Here is a 22,998-nt window from a genome sequence, read left to right as displayed (position 1 = left end):
GGGGGGGGGGGGGGGGGGGGGTGTGGATAGGTTGAAATGCATACATAAAAATGAAACTGAAGTTTTGATTGTTAAGTAAAAATTAAAGAGCAATCAAACCCATTTAAGGAGTCTTAAGTATTTCCTCTTTATACCATTGTTAAGTTTAAAAAGAAATTAGGAAAATAATAATTACAGATCAAAGAAGATAACAAACCCAAACACTATGATGATGGCCCGACATGAGCTATACTAACCAAGTCATTACTTATCTCCCCCAACGGTTGGAGGTTCGCATCCTCCACCCTTGTTGGACTCAAAAATAACACAAAAGATCATAATTTATTACTTTTACTAATAAGAAACTGCACTTATCATTAGGAGTTGAAAAGTACAAAGAACAAAGGAATACATGAAGACCCTCCACCAATCAGTGACTAAAGTAATGAACAAATGTTAAATCCTATATATATATATATATAAGAAACCAACTTTCATTGGAAAAATAAAAGAATACATGGTATAAAAAAACCAGTTTCCAAAAGGAAGTCTCATCAAAGGAAGGGACTCTAATCCAAACAAATGAGGCCTAGTGAATATTCATAAAACAACTTCATCACCGCCCCCAAAGAGACACATGAAGCCAAGAGAGGAACCAAACATCACAAGCGGCCATCTGAAGACCCTTAAATATTCTGTTATTTCTCATCCCATACACAATCGAAAGAATAGATGGAGAAGGAACTCTTCAATCATTTCCAAATAATCTTTCTGTCTAGCAAACTAAAAACCAAACATCTCACGAAGAAACTCAAAGAAAACTAGGCAAAGCCACAGCTCCAAAGGATAAGATCCAACTCTTCTTCTGCCCTCTCAAAAAGGATACAACAAAACAACCCAATCAGAGAATTTCTAGAAAGCCTATCAAGGGAATTAACTCGCATGTGGATAACTTGTCAACTAAAGAATTTGATCTTAGAAATTTTCACCTTCCACGAATAGAAAAATAGACCCACTAAGGGAGAAGGTTCATCAACCAAGGAAAGAAAGGGCAACATGAAAAGCCATCAATAGGACTCGGACTCCAACAATGAATAGCCCTCCTTCCAGACCTGAGCTCAAACCCTCCAATCAAAGATAAGAGAGTAAAAACATCCGTTGTTTCCCTATCGAACAAAGGACAACGAAATCAAATAAAAAGGAGAGCTCCCACAAGGAATCTAAACATTAGCCACCGAAGGACTACACATGAAAGACAAATGATAAAGCCGACGAAATGTAAAGCGAAGGGGCCTACTATTTAGGTAGGAACAGCAATCCGAGGTCTAATATTTAGGTATTGCTAAAACCTACATTGAAGCCCTCTATCAGCTCATCTACCACTACATTTTCAATTAGCCTATGCTAACAATCAGCTACTAGGATAAAAAGACAAGGAAGATAAAAAGACAAGGAAGATAAAAAGACAAGGAAGAGAAAAAGAGGTCTCCTTATCTGAAACAGTGGCTGGCTTTGATTCTGCCACTTGTTTTTCCATTCATAAGGACTGAGTAGGACACACAAAAGATAATGGAATATAATATATAGTTCTGCTTAATCTGCATCATCATATTACATTTTTTAGATAATGTAATATGATGAAGCATAATAGAGTTAATGAAATCTTGAATGCATAACAGTATTAATCCAGAAGAGAGTAGAGGTAATTTGTTAGCAGCATAAACACCAACAAGCAATCAACACAAGTATACAAGACAGTTCAAATATAGGGTAAGAAGATTTACAGAAGTATTTTCTGACAATTCCCCTGCAGTTTTCTCAAGCTTTTCTGGATACTCCAAGTCTTCATTGGAAGGTAAATAATTTGCAATCTACAATCGAAAGTAATGAAAAATTAATTTCCATTTTCTAACTTAAAAAATAGAGGTAGTTCTTTAGTGTATATAATTCTTATTTGTAAAAAAAAGGAGAATAAAGTACGAAATAAAGTGAAGTACCCACAATCACAACAGTAAAAAGTGTATAAAAAAAACATTTAAAAGAAAATCCTTAGAATTATAACATGTTAAACTAAGGGTGTATTATTTGAACTGCCACTTGTACAGCATTAGTGGTGGAACCGTATCAGCGTTTTATTCAATCTTAAAATCAAGTTTACAAAACAAGGGAAGCAAGGGCCTTTATATAGAGGCCACGCGTGTGCTAATCAGCTTTAATTACACTGGTTAATTCTGATTAACCAGCAGTAACTAATTGTAACATAAGTACATAAACAAGATTTAAGTATTAAATACTTGAGGAAAAATACAAATAGAGCCCTAAATGAAATAACAATCCACTACATCAATTAGAACCCCCTAGTTTGAAATTTTGATTCTAACTAATACCAATATATTGTCGATTGGGTGATAAAGTGAGCTTAACCAGCATCATTAATTGATATCGCAACAAATAAGATGTCCTTCATTAATAACTTAACTATTTACAAAATTTCTTATATAGAAAGATGCTCTCTCTCCTCCCCTCACCCTCACCCTCACCCTCACCCTCCCCAACCCACAACTTCTCCAATCATGTAATGAACAATTGTTTCCTCGCATCCCTCTTTGGTTCACAATGGCAGAGAACAAGCTCGTAGTCAATATTAAAAACAAGGGTTTTGCATGCAGGTCTAAAAGACAAAGCAAAGGCACCCTTCAATAGAAAACTACTTTGCTCGCCTTCTTTTTTTATTACAGTTGATCTATTCTGCTTCTATAAGCCTTATCAGTTCTCAAGAGAAGGGACTTTCTCATCCACTGCCACTAGGCTGTGCCTTGCATTTTCTGTTGATATAAATTTCCCATTATTTCAAATCAAAAAAATAAATTATTAAACTACATTAAAAAAAAACTTCACATTCCTTTCAACCATGTTACAAAAATAGATTTTTTTTTTTAATTTTCCAAATGACTCTTAAATGGGATACGGCACTAAGAGGAACCACCAAACATTTCCTGTTGTGGCAGTGAAGGGGTCAAGACAAGATGGCTGGGAGGAGGATGCATCGAGGAATCATAGGTGGCCTGAATAACAAATCGCAAAGTTTTATGTTCAAGTTCATAAGAAATCTATTGATCCCAAAATAAAAATTTGGTCCAAGCATCAAAAAGCTATATACCGGTAAAATTGGAAAATGGAGATAAATGTTTAAAATTTTGGAACTTAAGTAATTTCACAGTCAGTCAATTAGTTTTAGTTACATTACTAATAATGGGGAAAGGATCCATTTGAAGAAATCTAGTTTCTGTAGAGACTAAAACAATACATTTTGAAAATTGTGCTTGTTTCCTTGCCCTCCTTCTACCATGTTTTTAATCTTTCTTGCGGAAACATTTGAATTCTTAGCTAAATTTAAAAGAAACAATTTTCAAAAACTACTTTTTTTTAGTTTTCAATACTTAGCTTGGTTGTTGAAAACATAAGTAAAAAGTAGATAACAAAACAAAGAAATTCATAAGGAAAGTATGTCTATAAGCTTAATTTTCAAAAACTAAAAACAAAATCAAATAGCTATCAAAATGAGCCTCATATAACTACTAGAGTAAAACATACCAAAGGATAAATGAAATTACTAGTATTAAAATTACCTCATCACGAATGTGTGTTCGAGCTCGAAATGTTAATCGTTCATGAACATCAGCGAGAATCCTTTGAAGTGTAGGACGTAATCCAACTAACGATTCTCCTGATTGAGTGAGTTGTTCTCCTAAAACTTCAACTTTAAGAATATCTACTAGTTCACACAAAAAGTCCAAACTTGTTTCATGAACAAGTCTAGGACGCAATGTATCGTACAGGTATGTAGACCTGCACAAAAAGTTATAGAGACCTAATATGTTGATTTTTTCTTCAAAAGGAGACAATGACGTTGATAAAGGAAAAGTACAAAACAATAGAGAAATAGAGGAACCAAAATAACGCAGAAGCAAACAAAAGAACAGAAAGCCAACATGTTTAAGCAACCGAGGGAAATGGAAAGACAGATATAGATTGCCCAAAAAGATAGAAAGAGAGGAATTGATAATAAGAAATCAAGAATAAAAATTATAGCTTATTTAGCTTCTGATTTCTAAACAAATTTCCAAGAGCGTTAAAAACAACCAAATCAAATATCATTGAAAAACTTTTTATTATTTTTTTTAACCAGAAATTAAAATTTTCATTGAATAAATAAAAAGAGACTACTGCTCAAAAGATGCAAATTCCACAAGGGAGTGAAACAAGAACAATAAAGTTAACAATGAAAAATAAAGCATCAAAATTTAAACAAATATAGTAATGAAAATTCAATAAAAGGCTTTGAAAGAGTTATGCCTTCCATCATTTCTAGTTGTCAGATGCTTTCATAGGAGTGTAGAGCAAGGAAGAAGAAAGGTTGGAGGGATGTCCATGATGTTTACAAAAGACCTTCCCAATTTGCAATGAGGGAGATATAACTGTAGGAAGTAAAAGTATTAGACAATTTACACCAAGATTAGCTTGGTAAACAACATTGTCGAAAAGTTTTGTGTAGGTCTGTGTCGTTTCTGCAAATATTCTCTAATTTCTTTCTTTCCACATATTCCAAAAGAAAGCCATGATGAGGTTTTTCCATAATAGGGCTTTTACGTTCTTGAAATGGTGGTACGTTAAGGTCATATCCAAAAAATCTTTTACCTCCCTAAGAAATGTGAGATGCCATCTGAATATATTAAGAATCGTTGTCCAAAAATTTTGAGTGTATGTGCATTGCATAAACAAGTGACTTTGTGATCCGTTTTCTTTCTTGCATAGTGGACACCAGTTTGGAGAGAGAGTGATGTAAGGCATTCTTTTTTTTTTTTTTGAAGATTTTCACTTGTGTTGATGGCTTTATGCGCTATTTCCCAAAGGAAGAACTTCACCTTTTTAGGTGGATGTCCTTTCCATATTGTCTTTGCTAGCGTGGGATTTAGTGCTTCTACTTTTTCCCTCATGTCCATCATCAAGGATTTTGTAGAAAAGACCCCGTCAGCGCTGGGGATCCTTTGGATTCCTACCAAGCTTCAGGTCCCAAAATTTGTTGACAACATTCCACGTTTCTTTAATCGTGGCATTTTTTCTATGAGAGAGCCTGTACAAAAGTGGATACTTCAAAGCTAGCGTGGTGTTTCCAATCCATGGATTGGTCCAAAATGATGTGCTTCCCCCATTCCCCACCTTATGGCGAGTTCGATTGGTGATGAGATTTTGATGTTTCTTTATGTACTTCCAAGGCCCTTTTGTAGAAGATGGAGGGAGGTGATTTTTTGCTTGATATAGGAGTATATTTAGCCTTTATAAGATTTCGCCATAAGGCATTTTCTTAATGATGATATCTCCATATCCATTTGGCGAGGAGAGCTGTGTTTTTCTTCCTTATCGAGAGAAGACCGAGGCCTCCCTTTTCTGTTGGGAGGTTTATAATATTCCAACGAACATGGTGTGCGCCATCTTTCCACAAGTAATTTCTGAAAACTCTTTCTATATCTGCGGCCACTTTTTGTGGCATTTCAAATAGAGACATGTAGTAAGTAGGGAGATTGGATAATGTGGCTTGTATTAGGGTAAGTCTTCCGCCTTTTGAAGTATAACGTGATGACTAGGTTGACAACCTTCTTTCTATTTTCTCAATAATAATCTTCCAGAAGGAAAAGAATTTGTGATTTCCTTTTAGAGGTAGTCCTAGGTACATATTCGGTCATTCTCCCTTTTTACAACCATATATGCTAGCAAATTCTGCAATGATCTCTGTGCTAATATTGATGCTCATAATCTCTGTTTTTTGGAGATTGATATTTTGTCCAGAGAATCCTTCGAAGATTTTTACCGTCTCAATCATGTTTTTTATGGAAGAGGCTTTCACCAAATCAGAAAAGAAGATTGTATCATCTGCGAACTGAAGGTGGTTTATGCTCAAGCCTTAATTACCAATCTGAAAACCTTTTATCTGTCCTTCGTATTCTGCTTTTGTCAGTAGGCGACTAAGACAGTCCATTATGATGATGAAGAGAAAAGGGGATAGAGGATCTCCTTGTCTCAGGCCCCGTGTGGCATAAATTTTCCCTCTCGTTCTTCCATTGATGATGGTGGAGAAATTTATGCATCCTTTAATCCACCTTCGCCATTTTGGGCCAAAGCCTTTGGCCACAAGAATGTTTTCGAGGAAAGTCCAATCAACCTTGTCGAAGGCCTTCTCCATGTCAAGTTTAATGACTACACCTTTTAGTTTCTTCTTTCCCATTCATCAATGAGTTCGTTGGCCATGAGGGATGCATCAAGAATTTGTCGCCCCTCAGCAAAAGTTGTTTGTTGCCCAGTTATTGTGAAGGGGAGAACCTTTTTAAGGCGTTTTGATAATACCCTTGCTATGATTTTATAAAGACCGGTCGTGAGGCTTATGAGGACGAAAGTCTGCAGCAGTGCGAGCATCCAGTTTCTTTGAGATCAAACATATGTATGTTTCATTCAGGTTGCCATTAATAACTCTGTTTCGAAAAAATCATGGAATACTCTCATGATATCAGCTCTCATAAAGTTCCAGCATTTCTGAAAAAATTCTGAGGTAAAACCTGGAGCTTTGTTGGAGCCCAGGTGCTGAATCGCCTTCCCCACCTCTTCTTCAGTGAAAACAACCTCGAGGGAGGCAACTTGCTATTGATCAATAGGAATCCAGTTAAGATCGTGAGGAAATTCGCAGAGGGCATTGTCCTTTGTATATAAGGACATGTAAAAGGACATAAATTCTGATACAATTTCTTCTTCATTTACTAAACTTATGCCTTGTGTGGATAGACTTTCCATGATGGTACTCTTTCGTTTCTTTGTAGCCATGATACGAGGGGAAAATTTGGAGTTTATGTCACATTCCTCTAACCATCATTTTTTGCTTTTTTGTCTCCAAGATTGCTCTTCATTTACTGCCAACGAAATAAGTTCTGCTTTCATGAGCTTTTTCTGTGTGTGTTGAACTAGTGTAATGGAGCCAGTTTCCTCCATCTGATCAAGGAGGGCAATTTCGGTTAGCAATTGGGTCCCTTTTGTCGAAAATACAACCAAAAACCTCCTTATTCCATTTCTTTAGGACTCCTTTTAGTCTTTTAAGTTTGTTGATGAAACTGTGCCCTGGCCATCCATGGAGAGGCGTATTCTTCCACCAGTATTCTACCACTGGCAAAAATTCAGAATGGTTCAGCACATGTTCTCAAATCGGGCACATCCATGGAGGGGAGTATTCTTCGACCAGTATTCTACCATTGGAAAAAATTCAGAATGGTTCAGCCACATATTCTCAAATCGGAAGGGTGAGGGGCCCCATTTACAGCAACCCATGGATAGTAGAATGGGATAATGATCAGATGTAGGTCTATTCAGTCTTTGAACCCCAGCGTTACTGAATTTTCCAAGGAGGCCTTCTGTGGCAAGAAATCTATCGATGAGTGTCAAGGTGGGTGGAGATCTGTTGTTTGACCATGTATAGAGTCCATTACTGAGGGGACTTGATCTTGAAAAAACTTTTGATACTACTGATTGGGACTTTCTTAAGGTGTGTTCAGGTTAAAGAAGTTTAATGGTAAATGGATCCACGGATTATAGGATGAATAAGATATCCAAAATTTTCCATCTTTTTGAATGGAAGAACTAGACGGGCAAGTGTGGCTTCATGCGGTACTGGTAAGGGAATCCTCTCTCTCCCTTTTTATTTTTACTTGTCTCGGAAGTTCTCAATGCTTTGATTGATAATATGCAGCAAATGGGTTATTTGAAGATTTTACACTGGGAAAAAGGAGAATTCATGTTTCTTCTACACTTCAATTTGCAGATGATACCTTGCTGTCTTTGTAGATATGATGACGATATGTTGAATGTTTTGATTCAGACTATAGTATGATGATGATGATGATATGTTGAATGTTTTCAGTTAACCTTGCTTGAAGTTTGTTCTGGTTTGAAGGTTAGCTTGGAAAAATCAGTCATTTGTGGAATCAATGTGGGTGATTCAAAGCTGCTGGAAGTGTCTAAAAAAATCATTTGTGGAATCGATGTGAGGTGGAAGTATTACTTTTTCTTTATCTAGGTGGCCATCCAAATTCAGTCACATTTTGGCAACCAGTGAAAGACAAAATTATGGAGAAGCTTTGATAAATGGAATCATTCAATCTTCCGAGAGGGGACAGGTTAATGCTTAGTTCGTCAGTTGTGACTAGCATTCAGTTATATTATTTTTTTTTCCTTTTCATCATGCCTTCGCAAATTGATTTTTTGTGACTAGCATTCCATTGTATCCATGAGCATTAGACTTTTCATTTATTCAATGAAAAGTTTCATTCCTTACCCAAGAAAAAATTGTATATATTAATGATAGAAATTCTTTTTTTATAACAGAAACAATTTTCATTGACACATAAAAAGATACCAAATGTTCATGAAACAACCACCAGAAAAAGAAAAGCAAGAACCAACTACCCCTAAGTTGTCTGCTTATTTTTTTGCCTCTAATACATTGACCATCTTTTATAAATAAAATATAAATAACAATCCAAGGAAGTTACAAGCGACACCCCTTTCGGTCCTTCCAAGAATATACTTTCCAAATTCAAAGGTATCACATATCCCTCGTCATATTTTGTTTTCAATGAATCCCTTCTTTCCTATTGCATAAAAAATATTTCGTTGTAATTGTTTTGTCTAGAATATTCATACCCATCTTAAATCTTTTGAAGTGAACTTTCGGCTATTTGAATATTTTCCTTCATGATTAAAACAAATTGTTTTAGAATTCAACATGTGAAAATGAAAATTTAAACCTCTGACCATTTGGTCAAGGATATATATTTTACCCAGTTGAGCTATTAATGATAAGGATTATTAGATAGTTTACTTACAATGGATCTATTAAAGGAGCCAAGCTCGAAACATTATCCGAAGAAGATGGGAAGAAATGATCAAAGAGCTGGTGCTCAAGCTGACACACCTACAATCGATAATAATAAGAAAACACTTGAATCAGTAACTTATCCATAGAAGTTAATCAATCAACATTTTAAAAATAGAACGGAAGACGATGATTGAAGTTATAAGAATAAATGAGAAAGTATAGAGCGTCAAGCATTACTTTTCAACCGTAAGAAAAGTAGCATGAGTTTTCACTCCATACAAACTTCAACATACATTCAACCATATTGAAGGTTCTAATGGGATCCAAAGCACTACTACAATCAACTACATTGAAAGTTTTAATGGGGTCTGATGAATGAGTTCTGGTATGATTGTACCCTCACCATATCGAAGGTTATGTTGGTAAATTGGAAATGGACTTGTATGTACATACTCTATCCACATCTGAATGGTAAAAGACAAGACAAGGCAACGTCTAGCGATTACTAATATGAACCTCCTTTAGACCTCATTGAAATAAAGTGGAATAATACAAAATGAAAAAAAGTAAGGGGCATACGAAAAGGAGCCAAATAGCTAATAGACATAAAATTAAGAACCCATCACCTAGGACCTTTCTTCAACTTTTATCTACTTAATACCATTTAAATACAAGTAAATATTACCTGCATCAGATATGCACATCCAGATCTAGTCAATGAAGGGAGAGCCTCCTTCTTAGCAAACTCAGATATCCGTTGATGCACTATATTTTTTATCTACAAAAGATTCAATATGAGAAGTAAGGCATTGACACATCACCATCTATCCGAAGACTACAATGTAACTAAAATGTGAGCTCACCAGGGAGAACCGTTGCTCACAGTACAGTCTATGGCATTCTGCAAGGATCTCAATATAATCTTTCCTTGTTGATCTGCTTTCAATTTCTTCCAGCACCGGTTTGAGCTACACAACTACAATATTTAGTCGTGTATACTACAAAATGTCATCCAGCTATAATGTTTGTAAGGGTTTTTAAAATTTGTAGTCCTGACAGTGCTCTCTTCCTTATACAGACAGCTGACAACTTGTTTTAGACTTAGAAGAATAGAGTGACGAGATATTTCATAGCAAATGTAAACTAAATCATTACCTCAGCTGCTGCTGCCTCAAATCGCACATAGATAAAAGATGCTTCTACACCTTCGGAAACAGCATTATTACTGCCACTGCTACTACGCATGGCTGCCTGAACCTGGTAGAGGAAACAGCTACTACAATTAAGAGATCTAACAATGAATTGACAAGATAATTAGTCTCTTGTTTAAAAAAACAGAGAGAGAGATCTAACAATGATTAGATTCTAGGATTGTGTCTGATCATGCAGGTATCAATCATATATGCACTTGTAGATAATCAGTAAAAAAGAGTTAGTTTTCTTCACCTGAGAAGAAGCACTTTTGAGAACAGAAACAACATGAAACCGGATCATACCAAGTGCCCGAGACTGTATACAGATAAAATATAGAGTTAAGTATATGTACATGGCTATCATAACAGCAAAAGATGGACAAATGTGACTTGCTTACAAGTAAACTGATATCAAATGTGTTAATCAAGCGGAGAGCATAAACTATTCGCATGGGAGCTGAATTTGCATGGGTTACAAGATGATGCATGAGCGAAACATGTTCACCTTTTTTTACCTCCCATTGTTCTTTAATGCATCCTATAAACAATATTCTTTGCTTTTGTTATTTATGAACTTGCATAAACAAAGTTAAGTATTGGTTACAAATCTAAATCCTTCACTTTCGTCTCTAATCTCTGTCCTTGAATGCATCCTATAAACAATATTCTTGGCTTTTGTTATTTATGAACTTGCATAAGAAAAGTCAGGTATTGGTTACAAATCTAAATCCTTCACTTTCATCTCTAATCTCTGTTTTAATCCGTAGTGAATTGCAGGAAGAAGGGAAACGAAAGAATATCAGAGCAATAGGGGCTACATTAAAAGACCTGGAGTTGTCGAAATTTGAGCAAATAAACGCTGGATTCAGCATATTGGGGATTACTTTCAGCAAATCTGAAGAAAACAAAAGAAAAGTTAAAAATATGATACTATCAACGTAAGTAAAGCAAAGACCTCATTTAAGAACTTACAATATGCAATCATCAAGTCTTTTCAGCATTGGAAGAAAATTTTCATTTCCAACACTCATATTTGGGGAATAAAAGATGGCAGTAATCTGCAAACAATTTGCACAATTTAAGAACGAATTAAACTCAAATGCATTATATACTATAAAGGATGGAAGAATTTTAAAACGTTGCCAGTAATTACTTAAAATGAATGCTAGGAGATTTGTAACACAAGCTATCAATTACAAACACCTGATCAAAGACTGGTTCTAAGGTGTGAGTTTATCAATCAAATGGGAAAATTAGAAGGCTTCACTCCCATCTGCATTGAGTATAAGAGTGGAGGATCAAGAAAAATGTGGAAACTGCTCGGATAAGCCATTCACCCTTACCTTTTTTTTTTATCACTATTCCAGTGTCATTAAGCCAATCCATGAAGATTTTATAAGGATGGGAAGAAAAAGAAGGATATTCAAAGTAAATAGATGAAGATTTTATATGGATGGAAAGAAAATAAAATTTTTTAAAAAAAAATCTTCAGGGTAAATAGAATGTTTTTAACCTTATCATTTTTTGTAAATTTTAAGTGGCAATTTTTGTAATGATTCTCCTTTCCTTATCCATGTCAATTTGGGTAAAAACCCTTTAACCTCCCTTATGTAACCTTTTTTTTTTTATCACTATTCCAGTGTCATTAAGCCAATCCATGAAGATTTTATAAGGATGGGAAGAAAAAGAAGGATATTCAAAGTAAATAGATGAAGATTTTATATGGATGGAAAGAAAATAAAAATTTTTAAAAATAAAAATTTTTTAAAAAAAAAATCTTCAGGGTAAATAGAATGTTTTTAACCTTATCATTTTTTGTAAATTTTAAGTGGCAATTTTTGTAATGATTCTCCTTTCCTTATCCATGTCAATTTGGGTAAAAACCCTTTAACCTCCCTTATGTAACCTTTTATCCTCTCTCTTGAAAAGTTCAGTCCTTTTCATCCCCAAAAAAACAGAAAAAGAAAAGAACAAAGAGACTGGAAAATGATCTGTTCCATCTAAAATGCAGGGGAAAGAATTTCCTGTGCAGTTTGAGAATCTGAACAAGAATACAACATTCATATTGAAATTCTTATGTCAAAAGTTAAACCTTACATTCTCCAACTCATCAAAGTAGTTGAGCTTATTGCGAAGTGCTTCAGCAAATTCAATCAGTCTCTGCTTCTCCATGACCTATAATCAAGAAAATTTTAACAAAAAAGAAAAATTCATACTAAGTTTCAGATGCCAAAGTTGTAGATTATTCAAACGCATAATAGTATTACGTATAAAAACATAATATCCCTCACCACTTGGCACCAAACAAGAAAATTAGTTGGCAAGAGCACTCTAAATCTCTCTTCTACATCTTCTTGCTTTAACGTTTTTTTATGATAGGAAACAATGATCATTACATTCATAACATGCATAGTGCAAAAGAAGCAGTGCGGATTTCTCTCTAGTCAACAGGTTACCAAAATAAAAGGAGGGGGAAAAAACCTCCAATAGACTTAAATCATGATAGATATTTAAAAATACAAATACAAACAATTTTTTTTAACAAGAAATGAAACATTTTATTGATGAAATGAAAAGAGAATAATGCTCAAAAGATACAAACACCATGTGGGAATGAAATCGAAAACCGAAAACAAAAGCAATAAGTAAAGAGAATTATATCGAAAAGAGAAAGGGAAACATAAAACTTGTAAAGAGAAATCAACAACAGCCTTAGAAAGAGAACACTGAGAAAAATCTTTGGACAAGCTGAAGCAAAGAGATGTATTCAGAAAGAAGCTTGATATGGAAGAACCTGACTTTTTTCGAACCATAACTCTGAAAAGCTAAATATCTTGTAAAATGAAAGCACCAAAAGATTTGGATAGAGAATCCCTACAAGAAAGTTTTCAGACTTGCACAGTCATTGAGCTCAAGCAAAGGAAAATGATTGATGTCAGATTCTGAAGATCCTCCCCAACAAATAAAGATGCATTATTTACTGTTTCCAGAACACTCCATGGAATTGAAGAATTCAACCAATAACCAGACAAAAATTCTCATCAAGTTGACAAAGAGATTTTGAAATCCAACAAACATTTGTCTGCCAAAGATAAGTCTACGAAGTCCCGCAACCATTTGTCAGTCAAAGTTAAATCTTCAACTGATCCTTTAAACTGAAGAGGCATCAAAGTTAAATCTTCAACTGATCCGTTAAACTGAAGAGGCATCAAAGTTAAATCTTAAATTGATCCTTTAAATGGAAGAGGCATGCAAGAGAAAATCATTACAAGATTCTTCAACCATCACCAACTCTGCATGCAAAGTGTCACAGTCAAATTGTCCAAGGTGTGTTGTCTATGGCCGCATGTCGAATGTCTTGTTCATGCTTGTCCAGGACGTGTTATCCATGGCCGCATGCCCATTCCAAACCCCTTTTACATGATTTCAACTTAGATAGGTCTTTACTATTTCATGTTGTGTCCATAGAGGTGTATGACCGTTCACCAAAACCATGTTTATACTTATCAGGGTTAAAATGCTCCAAAATGTACTTTAGGGATAATGACTAGTTGACACTTCTTCTTACCCGGGTTATATGCTATGAAAGTAGTTGTTGCCTACTCGCTTTAAACTTATAACTTTGTTTTTTTTCAAATTGTTTTCAACGTCTTTCCTCGCTCACGTTTTCTAAAATATTTCTCTCAAACATAACCTGAGGCTCGAGCATATGCCGACGTTGCTCGCGAAATTCAAATTTCTCACGACTGACTTGTTCTCTAGATTAGAACAAGTGCCGCACAATCGTTGTCCCGTTGCCGCAAGAGTGCGATTATGACAGGTGGTATTAGAGACGAGCCGGCACTTTGGAAAGTATTACACAAAAATGTCCGCAGCAAAAAAATTGGGCAAGTCCCAGGCTAACCGATTACTCTGCATGAGTGAAGTTCTTGATGGAATGGAGCTTTTTGAGTATTGCATGAATGAAATAGCCGCTCAAGCCGACAAGATCGACGAGATGGCAGGTCGCCTTGAAGCAATGTCTTTCCGCAAACTAATGATTAGGGTCGAGGCCCTAGAAAACAAGGCCATAACTCTTGGCAGCTTCGAGTGTAGGGATTGCTCAACGGGCTTTGTTGCCCGAATGGAAGAACGCGTCGAGGGCTTAAACAAGGCAGCGATTATTCAGATGGTTTCAAAACATCTGAGGATTTGAGAGCAGCCCTTGGGGTGGTGAGGGCTAAAGTGGAAAATTTAAGCACCCGATTAAACCTTACCATGTGAGCGATGGGGAACCAAACCTCAATCGGGGGTATAGTAAAATTTGACAAGATAAAGATCCCAGAGCCCAAGCCCTTCTGTGAGGTTTGAGATGTCAAGGCTCTAGAGAACTTTAACTTCGACCTTGACAGTACTTTTGAGCCACAAATATTGTGGTAGAAGAAGCGAAGGACAAGTTGGCAACAATGCATCTAGCCGACGATGCAAAGTTGTGGTAGAGGTCCATGCACATGGACATTCAAGATGGTTGATGTATTGTGGACACTTTGGATAGCTTGAAACAAGAATTCCACTCTCAATTCTTCCCAGAGAATGCCGAAATAATCGCAAGAAGAAAGTTAAAAGTGTTGAGGCATATTGGCAGTATCCGAGACTACGTTAAGCAGTTTTCTGGGCTTGTGTTAGATATTCGTGATATGTCCGAGAAAGACAAGGTTTTCGATTTTGTTAAGGGGCTGAAGTCGTGGGTGAAAATCAAGCTCTACAAACAAAGAGTTCAAGACCTTTCCGCGACCTATGCTACCATCGAACGATTATTTGATCTCAATATCAATCAACCCCAAGAGACAAGGTGAACCAGGCATCCGCAAGTGGTGGAAATAAGAATTTATGACCCAACTCCCCCAAATGTGGGGGAAGTGACAGACTCGAAGGCAAAGAAGAGGAATACGAGTCCTCCAAATAGAGAGGTAGGATTCCATGGCGGAGACCTCACAGCTAGAATAGTTATAGTCAAAGTCAAGGCCCTCGTCTTGCTTCATATGAAAGGGGGACCATCAAAAATCTGAATGCCCACAGAAGGTGACATTATACGCCTTCCAAGCAAATCTTGGAGTCAATTCAAAAGCCGAGTATGAGATGGTAAACAGAAATACCGTTAATTGAGAATGTTGAACACCCCCGTGGGGGTACTAAAATACTTGTCCACTCTCCAAAAGAGAGTGAAAGAGGTAAAGGAGCCAGTGGAACGCGGTCTTCTAAATGTCAAGGCCCGGGTTAATCATAGAGCCACAAAGAATACCATTATCAACTATGGAGCCACCACAACTTCATGACAGAGACCGAAGCAAAAAACTTGAGCATCCTTTAACATCGAAACACAGGGAAGATGAAGGTCATCAATTCAGCAGCTTTACCTGTCTTAGGAGTTGCAAAGAGAAATACGATCAAGCTGGGGACTTAGACTGGACAAACCAATCACTGTTGGATTGTTTCCAAAGAATAGTATCTAGTATTTGATAATACAATTACAAAGGCTCCAAGAAAGGAGGTTGCTCAAGGATGAGGAAGTTCTACCACAATCTTTGGCGGGAATTCTTTCATCTTTAAAAGCTGGTTCTCTTAAAACCCCAAGAAAATCATCCTTGGAACATTTTGGTTATTTCGCAGTGAAGTCCTTAACAAGGAAACTTACAGATTCTTCTCCTTCACAATGACTAATTTTGGGCTTTATGGAAGACAAAAGAGTCTAAAGAGAATTAACATTCTCTTATGGATTTTATTAATTGGAAGTTTAAATACATCTGAAGTCTTGCAAAGGAAGCTTCCTTATTCTGCTTTGAGACCGAAGCAAAGGAAGCTTCCTTATTCTACTTTGAGCCTTCGGTCTGCCCTCTTGGCTATGAACATGGGGATGATTTACATCACATCTTTTTTTGTTGCAATTATTCGTTGAAGTGTATGCACAAGCTTCTCTCCATTTTTAGAGTTTCTTGGATCTTCTCCTATCATTAAAGGGACAATCTTCATCAACTTCTTCGTGGGATCTTTTGGCTTCAAAGCCTCTTTTATTACGGTCCAATGGGATCAAAGATCTTCTCATGGAACTATGGATGGAAAGAAATTTGAGGATTTTTTAGGATAAGTATTTTTCATGGAGGACTGCTGAATTTGATTCAGCTCATTTGAACGTCTCTACTTGGTGTCCTCTCGCTAAGTCTTTTCTAAATTTCTCTGACTGATATTAATCTTAATTGGGATGGCTTTAATCTTTCCTTATGAATATTTATTACTTTTCCAGTTTCTTTGTCACTCCAATGTAGAGTATGTTTCTTTAAGCATTAGTACCTTTTTATTAGACTCTCGAGAATTGACCAAGTGCCAATAGGTTGTAATCACTAACTTGTTATCTAATCGTAAATAAAAGAGATTAATGGTTATTCTCCAATTGAACTTATCAAGCTAAAGGAAAAGACATAGGTTGTCATCTAAAGGCTAATGGCCTTCTAATTTATAAAATCTTTGTCAACCTTTTGTTCTAGGCTATAGAAACATGATTCTAGAATATAGTGGCAAATACGTCTCGGTAATTGAAACATCATAAGATAATAGAGATCAAATTCACACCAGTCTATCACATGCATCATGAAGCGTTCTAGTCTTTGTTGCTACAGCCTGATGTTGCAATTGTAGTTCGTTAAATAAGTCCAGCGTCTCATCTACCTGAATGAGAAAGAAAACATAAAAAATTGGATACTTCCATTATTTCATCAAACCCATTCATTATCACGCAAAAAATAAAAACAAATCTTCAAATAGTAAAAAAATAAATTAGATCATAATTATCAAGTTTTGTACTTTTTTTTTTTTCATTATTCTTGCATAAATTAAAAAGATATTAACATTGTAACAATTGAAATATAATGACTCGTTTCATCCTTAGCATTCAGCATTATCCTAGTAAAAAGTGAAAGGTTTGGGATAGTTATGCATTGGCCCAACTTGGGCACACCAAGCATCCAACAAAAATAGTCTTATGCTAACTATCATTTTTGCTCTCTGCCACCTTTATCAAGAGTAGGTTCATTATCAAATCACTGTGCCACTTAGCCAACAAGGCCTTGTTTCTTTCAATGGGATCTGCAAAGCCTAACTCTCCTTAATCTTGCAGCAAGGAAGTAATCTTGCAATAGACCAAGTGAGAGCCACCATCCATACAAGGAACCTAAAGATGTTTCTTTCTCCAAGCACCTGCCCTATGTGCTTCGGTTGTGAGAAAACTTCCAACCATTCATTCATACATTGCAAAGCATCACAGTAATTGAACTTCATTTGTCAAAGGTTTGATCTAGCTTGGTGCCCTTCTGACTAAGAAGCACAGATACGAATACATATACAAGACAGAAACGACACAATAAGAACACTATGACAAATCATTTTCTAAAAATTTAGGGTACAAGCATGGCAAGAACATGTTTTTTTATACATGGAAGGTTTTCTGACAATCAACTATCTCTCTCTTGGTTCAAATGTTCAATTTATCAAAGGTATTATCAGCCCTCTCACTCCTAAGAATAATATCTGTCTTTTTGCTTCAATTGTCAATGTATGTAGTGAGGCTTCAAATTTTTCATTTCTGGATCCAGAACATGTTGAGCAATTTTCAGAGGATCTTTTTGTGGAAGCCCTTAAAAACTTCTATTCTAGTGAAGATGTACGGCATTGTTTTCGAGAGTCAAAAGTGGTAGATCTTGCCTTCTCTCCTTCCCAAACTTGATCTAAATTCTCTTTTATTGCTGGAATTTGCGGTCTACCATTGCAAAAAATTTCATCTCAAACTCCAGCAGTTTAAACTTCTGTGTGTCATCCTCCTTTAATTAGCAATAAAATTTATTTTACGAAATACTCGTGGTCTAGGGGACAAATCTAATGTGTAGCATTAAAGAAATTCATACATAATCAATGCCCCCATCTGGTTTTAATTCAAGAATCAAAAAGCACTTCTTGATGGTGGAATCATTATTGGTGGCTTGAAAAACATACAAATGGCTCTTTTGGCTAAATGAGGATAGAAATATATGTACAGACCAGAATCTTTTCGGCGTAAAGTGATACAAAAACCATGGGAATAGCTTTCACCAATGCCATACTTTTGAGAAATTTCGTACAAGTCTTATAAGCCCAAGGACTAAACGGCCACGGCCTGAAAGTCCAGGGGACTGCAAACATATTAACGACGAGTAACACATTTTTGCTATTCTACTAATACTTGTACTTGTTATGCTATTTTGCCGAAGTCTGGCTGAGGAAGAATTATGGAGCATAAAACAAAACAAATATGTTGATTCGGGTTGGGTATACTATATTTAATTTATAACAGAACCCTTGCACTTAAACCATTAACGAAAAAGAAAAAAATAAAAAGATAAGGCCACTCCATTTCGACAAAAGACCCACACCCAAGTTCCATAGCTTCGAGTCTGCTCCCCCACTCATGATTTTCCTACCCCCAGAGGGAAAAGTCCTTCCTTTTTGGCCGGGATCAATATTTATAAAATTTGGAAAAAAGTCGAGTTTTACTACTTTCAAGCTAGGTAATGGCAGGAGAATCACTTTTGTTAGACACATGGATCAGTGACTCTACTAAAATCTTGTTTCCCTCGCCTATTCGAAATTTCTTCTTTTTCCAATGGTTCAGTTTTTATCCATTGGGATGAGATACTCACATGTGGAATGTCATATCCATAGGCTGCTTAAGGATGATGAGGTTTTAGATTTTCAACAACTTTTAACAAGTCTAGCTAGAAAAAAGGAAGTTGCAATGACAGATTCTAGAAGATGGTCTCTTGATCCTCGGGGCAGGTTTTTTGTGAAATCTCCTTTCTAAGCATTTGGTTGCATCATCACCTATGCTTAAGGAAGTTCATTCAGCTTTATGGAAAACTAGAAGTCACAAACGTATCAATGTTATCATTTGGGTCAAGCATAATGGATCCTTGAAGTTTACTGAGGTTCTTCAAAGAAAGCTTCTTTTGCACTATATATCCCCATCAATTTGCCCTCTCTATATGTCAAACTTGGATATTATCCATATCTTTTCTTTTATGCCCCTTCTCAAGTCAATGCTGGTGGAAACTATCATCAGTTGTTAGTGTTTGTGGGTATTCTTCAATTCCTTTAAGGAGAACATTCTCCATTTGTCGGTCGGCCCTCCTTCGGCACTAATGGTCTAATGCGGGGAAAGTTCTCTTCTCTGAAATAGAGGATTTTCCACAAGTCTCTTACTTGGGTTGATCGCTTTGGTTCGGCTCACCTTAATGCCTCTTCACGGTGATCTCTTTCCAAACACTTTTCAAAGTCTCAAGGCGCAGCCCTTCCATTGAACCCCTTATGTACCCGTTTTGTGTCACAATCGAACTTCTTTGGGACTCATGAAACAATGATGGGACACATACTCTCACTCTTAAGTAAGTTAGCCAACTCAAACTTGGATCGTCGATGGCACAAACATCCTATCTCGTAGCCTCTATCCCCATTCTTGGAAATGGTTTTAGAAAACAAGTTAAGAAAGCTTTGAAAAACGTTATGGAAAGCGTTTTAAGAAAGTAAATGTTATATGCCAGCAAGCAATAAGGGAAAACAACAATGATGGCATATTACCCATGTAGGAAGATTTGACAACTAGTCATGTCCTTCTATAGTACATTTTGAGGTAAATTATCCCCATTCTTGGAAAGTGGCAAGGAGTCATACGCCAACAAAATTACAAGAATAATAAATAACCATGCAAGAATGAAAGGCATACAATCAAAGCAAGGTAAAAGGGTATGGAATGAGCATGTGGCTACAAGCAACATGCTTTGGCCAATGCGCCACTAGGGAGAATTAATTTTTTAAAATTTGTAAGTAAAACGGTGTGTTTAGTCATTTAGGTTCGTTATCATATCTCTCTTTGGGTCTCCATGTTGCAGTCTTATTTTGCTCGACTGGAGCAACTTCTTAGGCTAATTGGGCTTCTGGTTTTTTTTTTTTTTCCTTTTTTGTATTCCCCGAGTTTTCTTTCATATTTTCTCGATGAAAATTAGGCTTCATCTAAATAAACAATTCTTTCATATTGATCAGAAAAAAAATAACATATTACCTGGTGAAGTATATCATCACATGTTCGTATGCGATCTGTTAAAGAGTTCAAGTAGTGGTGGTATTTCTCCTCTGTCTACAAAAATGAATAGAATGATCAACAAGAACGTTGTCATGAGCATGCAAGATAAATTAAAGAAACTATCTAATTTGTACTAACCTCAGACTTCATGGCTGATTCAAGATCAGAAAACCATTTGTAGAACTACATGAGATTCATTAGGAAGAGTAAAAATTTTAGTGGTATGGCTTCAACAAAACCGAACAATCATAAAGTGAAAATAAATCATCCCAAGGAAGATAACAAGGCAAGATATCAGCAAATTGTTATAATCCAGCAATGTATATCATTTGAAAATTATCGAACAGTAAGTATACCTCCATCTTTCTTTTTCTTTTTTTTTTTTTTCTTTTTTGTCTTTTGGTTTTTGATAAGAAACAGGGAGTTCGTTAATTAATGAAATGCGTGAACTGTATTTTTGGAGACCACACTTTTTAAATTGGATAAATCTTCATTAGAATACATTTCCTAATGTGTGTTTGTGTGTGTGTGTGTGTGTGTGTGTGTGTGGGGGGGGGGGGTTCTCTACCCAGCCCCTACGTTGTCCCCTTTTCTTCTTCTTCATTTTTTTTTTTTTTAAATATATGTTCTTAAAAATGTAACGGAATGTGAGAAAGCTTCCAATGATTCCAAAAATAAATTCAATTGAGCGAAATCAAAGGGGAGGTCTCTAACATTAATGCAAGAATTTCAGACAATTCTGAACAGGAAGGAGACAGGCAATGCCCATGTACCAAATGTTAGTCCTCAAGAGCTAGCATCTAGAAGATTATGATTGTTACTATCAGAAATAATGTAAGAAAACAAAAAAAAAAAACAACAAAAAATGCAGAAGAGATTGGATGCAGCGTACAGAATACAATACCTGATTGGTATTGACCAAAACGGCTTCAATAGCATCAGAATCTTCATTGCTGGTATCCTTAACCGAAATAGACAAGGCATTTTCTTTACCACCTATACGGTCTTGTGCCTACAATAATATTTAACACGAGGCCTAGTTATTGAATTAAAAAGAATATATATTAACATTTTTCTCCCTCAACACAACGTATAAACTGGTAGTCACCACCACTTGATTACGAGATGAAGAATTAGAGAACGCGAAGTAGAAACAAATTGAAAATAAAGAGCACTCACCAGATCAGCGGGAAGTGGTCGCTCAGCAACAGCATGACAGAGCGTCGCAATCGCCGCTTGCTGTTGCTCCGTTAGAGGAGCATTCTGGGCACAAATCGGATAAACAGATGATGAAAAGACAGAAATACAAACAAAACGCAAAGGAAGAGAGAAAGAAGAAGTCGAGCAAACAGATCTCATCGCATTAAACCACATTGAGAAGCAGGATTTGGAGAAGAGCGAGATCGAACAGTGAGAAGCAAATTTCAGGATTCAAGATGGAACGAAGTGAGGAGTAAATGGGAAATGATGAGCGTACCTGTTCCCATCTAGAAGCAAAATTGTAGCCCTTGGAAATTGCGCCGGACTTGGGTAACCCAAGAGGGGAGGCATTGGCAGCCATGGAGGTCGACTTCGTTTGTGGAGCCTCCACTCAGAAAAGTCTCAGACTCCGTTCTCCGACGACGAACACCTCTCTCAACTTCTTTTCTGTTACTTGCTATTACGTTCTAACACTTGGGTAAACCACGGGGACGGGTGTCTCAGACAGGATTTTTAGGCCCGTTTGGCCCATGGATTTGGATTTGGACTTGGACTGGGTTTGGATTTCAGATTCATTGGTACGCCTTCCAAGCCCACTCCAAATTTATACTCCCTTTCCTCCATATACCGCTCACATCCATCATTTTTCTCATCGCTATTTTTCTCTCTTTATCTTTTTTTATTATTATTATTTGTCTATTTTTATTAACAACATTTTAATTTTAATTTTAATAAAAAAGTGAATAATATTGATTATAAATTATATATAATGTTCAAACTGCCTACGTTCAAAATAAAAATAAAAACTTTCTAAATTTTAAATTTTAAAAGGTGTCCACTCATTTTTGAATTAAATAAGTTAGAAATACATAAATAAATGAATATGAATTAGAGGGATCCAAGTAATTAGATGGTTTGAGAAATACTTATATTACATATATCAATAAAGTACATTATTGTTTTCCTGGTTCAATCATGAAATTAAAAAAGAAAAATAATGGTAATTAATTTAGAGCAATTTTGTGTTAGGTATATCAATAATGTAGAAGTACACTATTCTCAGTTTATGCTCTCTTCTTCCTCTATGATTGTCACACTGCCACCATTGAACATTCTCCTTGTCTTTTGCTCATTTCTCAATACCGAAACACTTTATTGTACATATTCTCACACGTGCCCAAATATTATACATATTGTCGCATTTCCCAAATCACTTTATTATTGTCAATTGTATTAATTGTATCATTCGTTGGGTTAAGATTATCATCGGGTTTAGATTATCATTTCCTTCAAAAACTTGTTGTTACTAACTAACCTTCCAGTTGCTGACACCTTCACAAAAAAACACACAAAGTGTTTATTAGGCTGTTTCTTTGAATAATTTTTTCCCAACTAACGCATATTACTAACTAAAAAAAAATCATATAAAAAAAAAGAAAAATATACAAGAAAAATTATTTTTTTCTTTTTTTCTTTCTTTTTTTTTTTTTAAGAAAAAACAATTACGAGGGAATCTCTAGTTTTGTTAGAGTATTTGGGCGTTGTATATGTATAAATACAAGTAGAAG

At 35.9% G+C, this 22,998-nt stretch overlaps 1 protein-coding gene across 1 annotated transcript in view; it reads right to left on the bottom strand.

Annotated features, from left to right (window-relative positions):
- The window catches only part of LOC111470121 (conserved oligomeric Golgi complex subunit 3), a 28,666-nt gene extending 6,776 nt beyond the window's left edge, over window positions 1–21,890 (bottom strand). The window contains exons 1-16 of the mRNA XM_023115613.1: window positions 21,708–21,890; window positions 21,410–21,493; window positions 21,135–21,242; window positions 20,369–20,413; window positions 20,210–20,284; window positions 16,696–16,791; window positions 12,187–12,264; window positions 11,062–11,147; window positions 10,918–10,984; window positions 10,343–10,405; window positions 10,052–10,153; window positions 9,760–9,864; window positions 9,582–9,674; window positions 8,904–8,992; window positions 3,609–3,828; window positions 1,764–1,850 (exon numbers count right to left, since the gene is read on the bottom strand). Of these exons, the coding sequence (XP_022971381.1) occupies window positions 1,764–1,850; window positions 3,609–3,828; window positions 8,904–8,992; window positions 9,582–9,674; window positions 9,760–9,864; window positions 10,052–10,153; window positions 10,343–10,405; window positions 10,918–10,984; window positions 11,062–11,147; window positions 12,187–12,264; window positions 16,696–16,791; window positions 20,210–20,284; window positions 20,369–20,413; window positions 21,135–21,242; window positions 21,410–21,493; window positions 21,708–21,791 (1,482 nt within the window). The 5' untranslated portion in view covers window positions 21,792–21,890. The remainder of the gene's footprint in view (window positions 1–1,763; window positions 1,851–3,608; window positions 3,829–8,903; window positions 8,993–9,581; window positions 9,675–9,759; window positions 9,865–10,051; window positions 10,154–10,342; window positions 10,406–10,917; window positions 10,985–11,061; window positions 11,148–12,186; window positions 12,265–16,695; window positions 16,792–20,209; window positions 20,285–20,368; window positions 20,414–21,134; window positions 21,243–21,409; window positions 21,494–21,707) is intronic.
- Window positions 21,891–22,998: the final 1,108 nt, after the last annotated feature.

Source organism: Cucurbita maxima, unplaced genomic scaffold (genome assembly GCF_002738345.1).
Source record: "Cucurbita maxima cultivar Rimu unplaced genomic scaffold, Cmax_1.0 Cma_Scf00043, whole genome shotgun sequence".
Taxonomy (NCBI): domain Eukaryota; kingdom Viridiplantae; phylum Streptophyta; class Magnoliopsida; order Cucurbitales; family Cucurbitaceae; genus Cucurbita; species Cucurbita maxima.
Note: the sequence above shows the minus strand (reverse complement) of the source record. Positions and strands in the feature narration are given on the sequence as shown.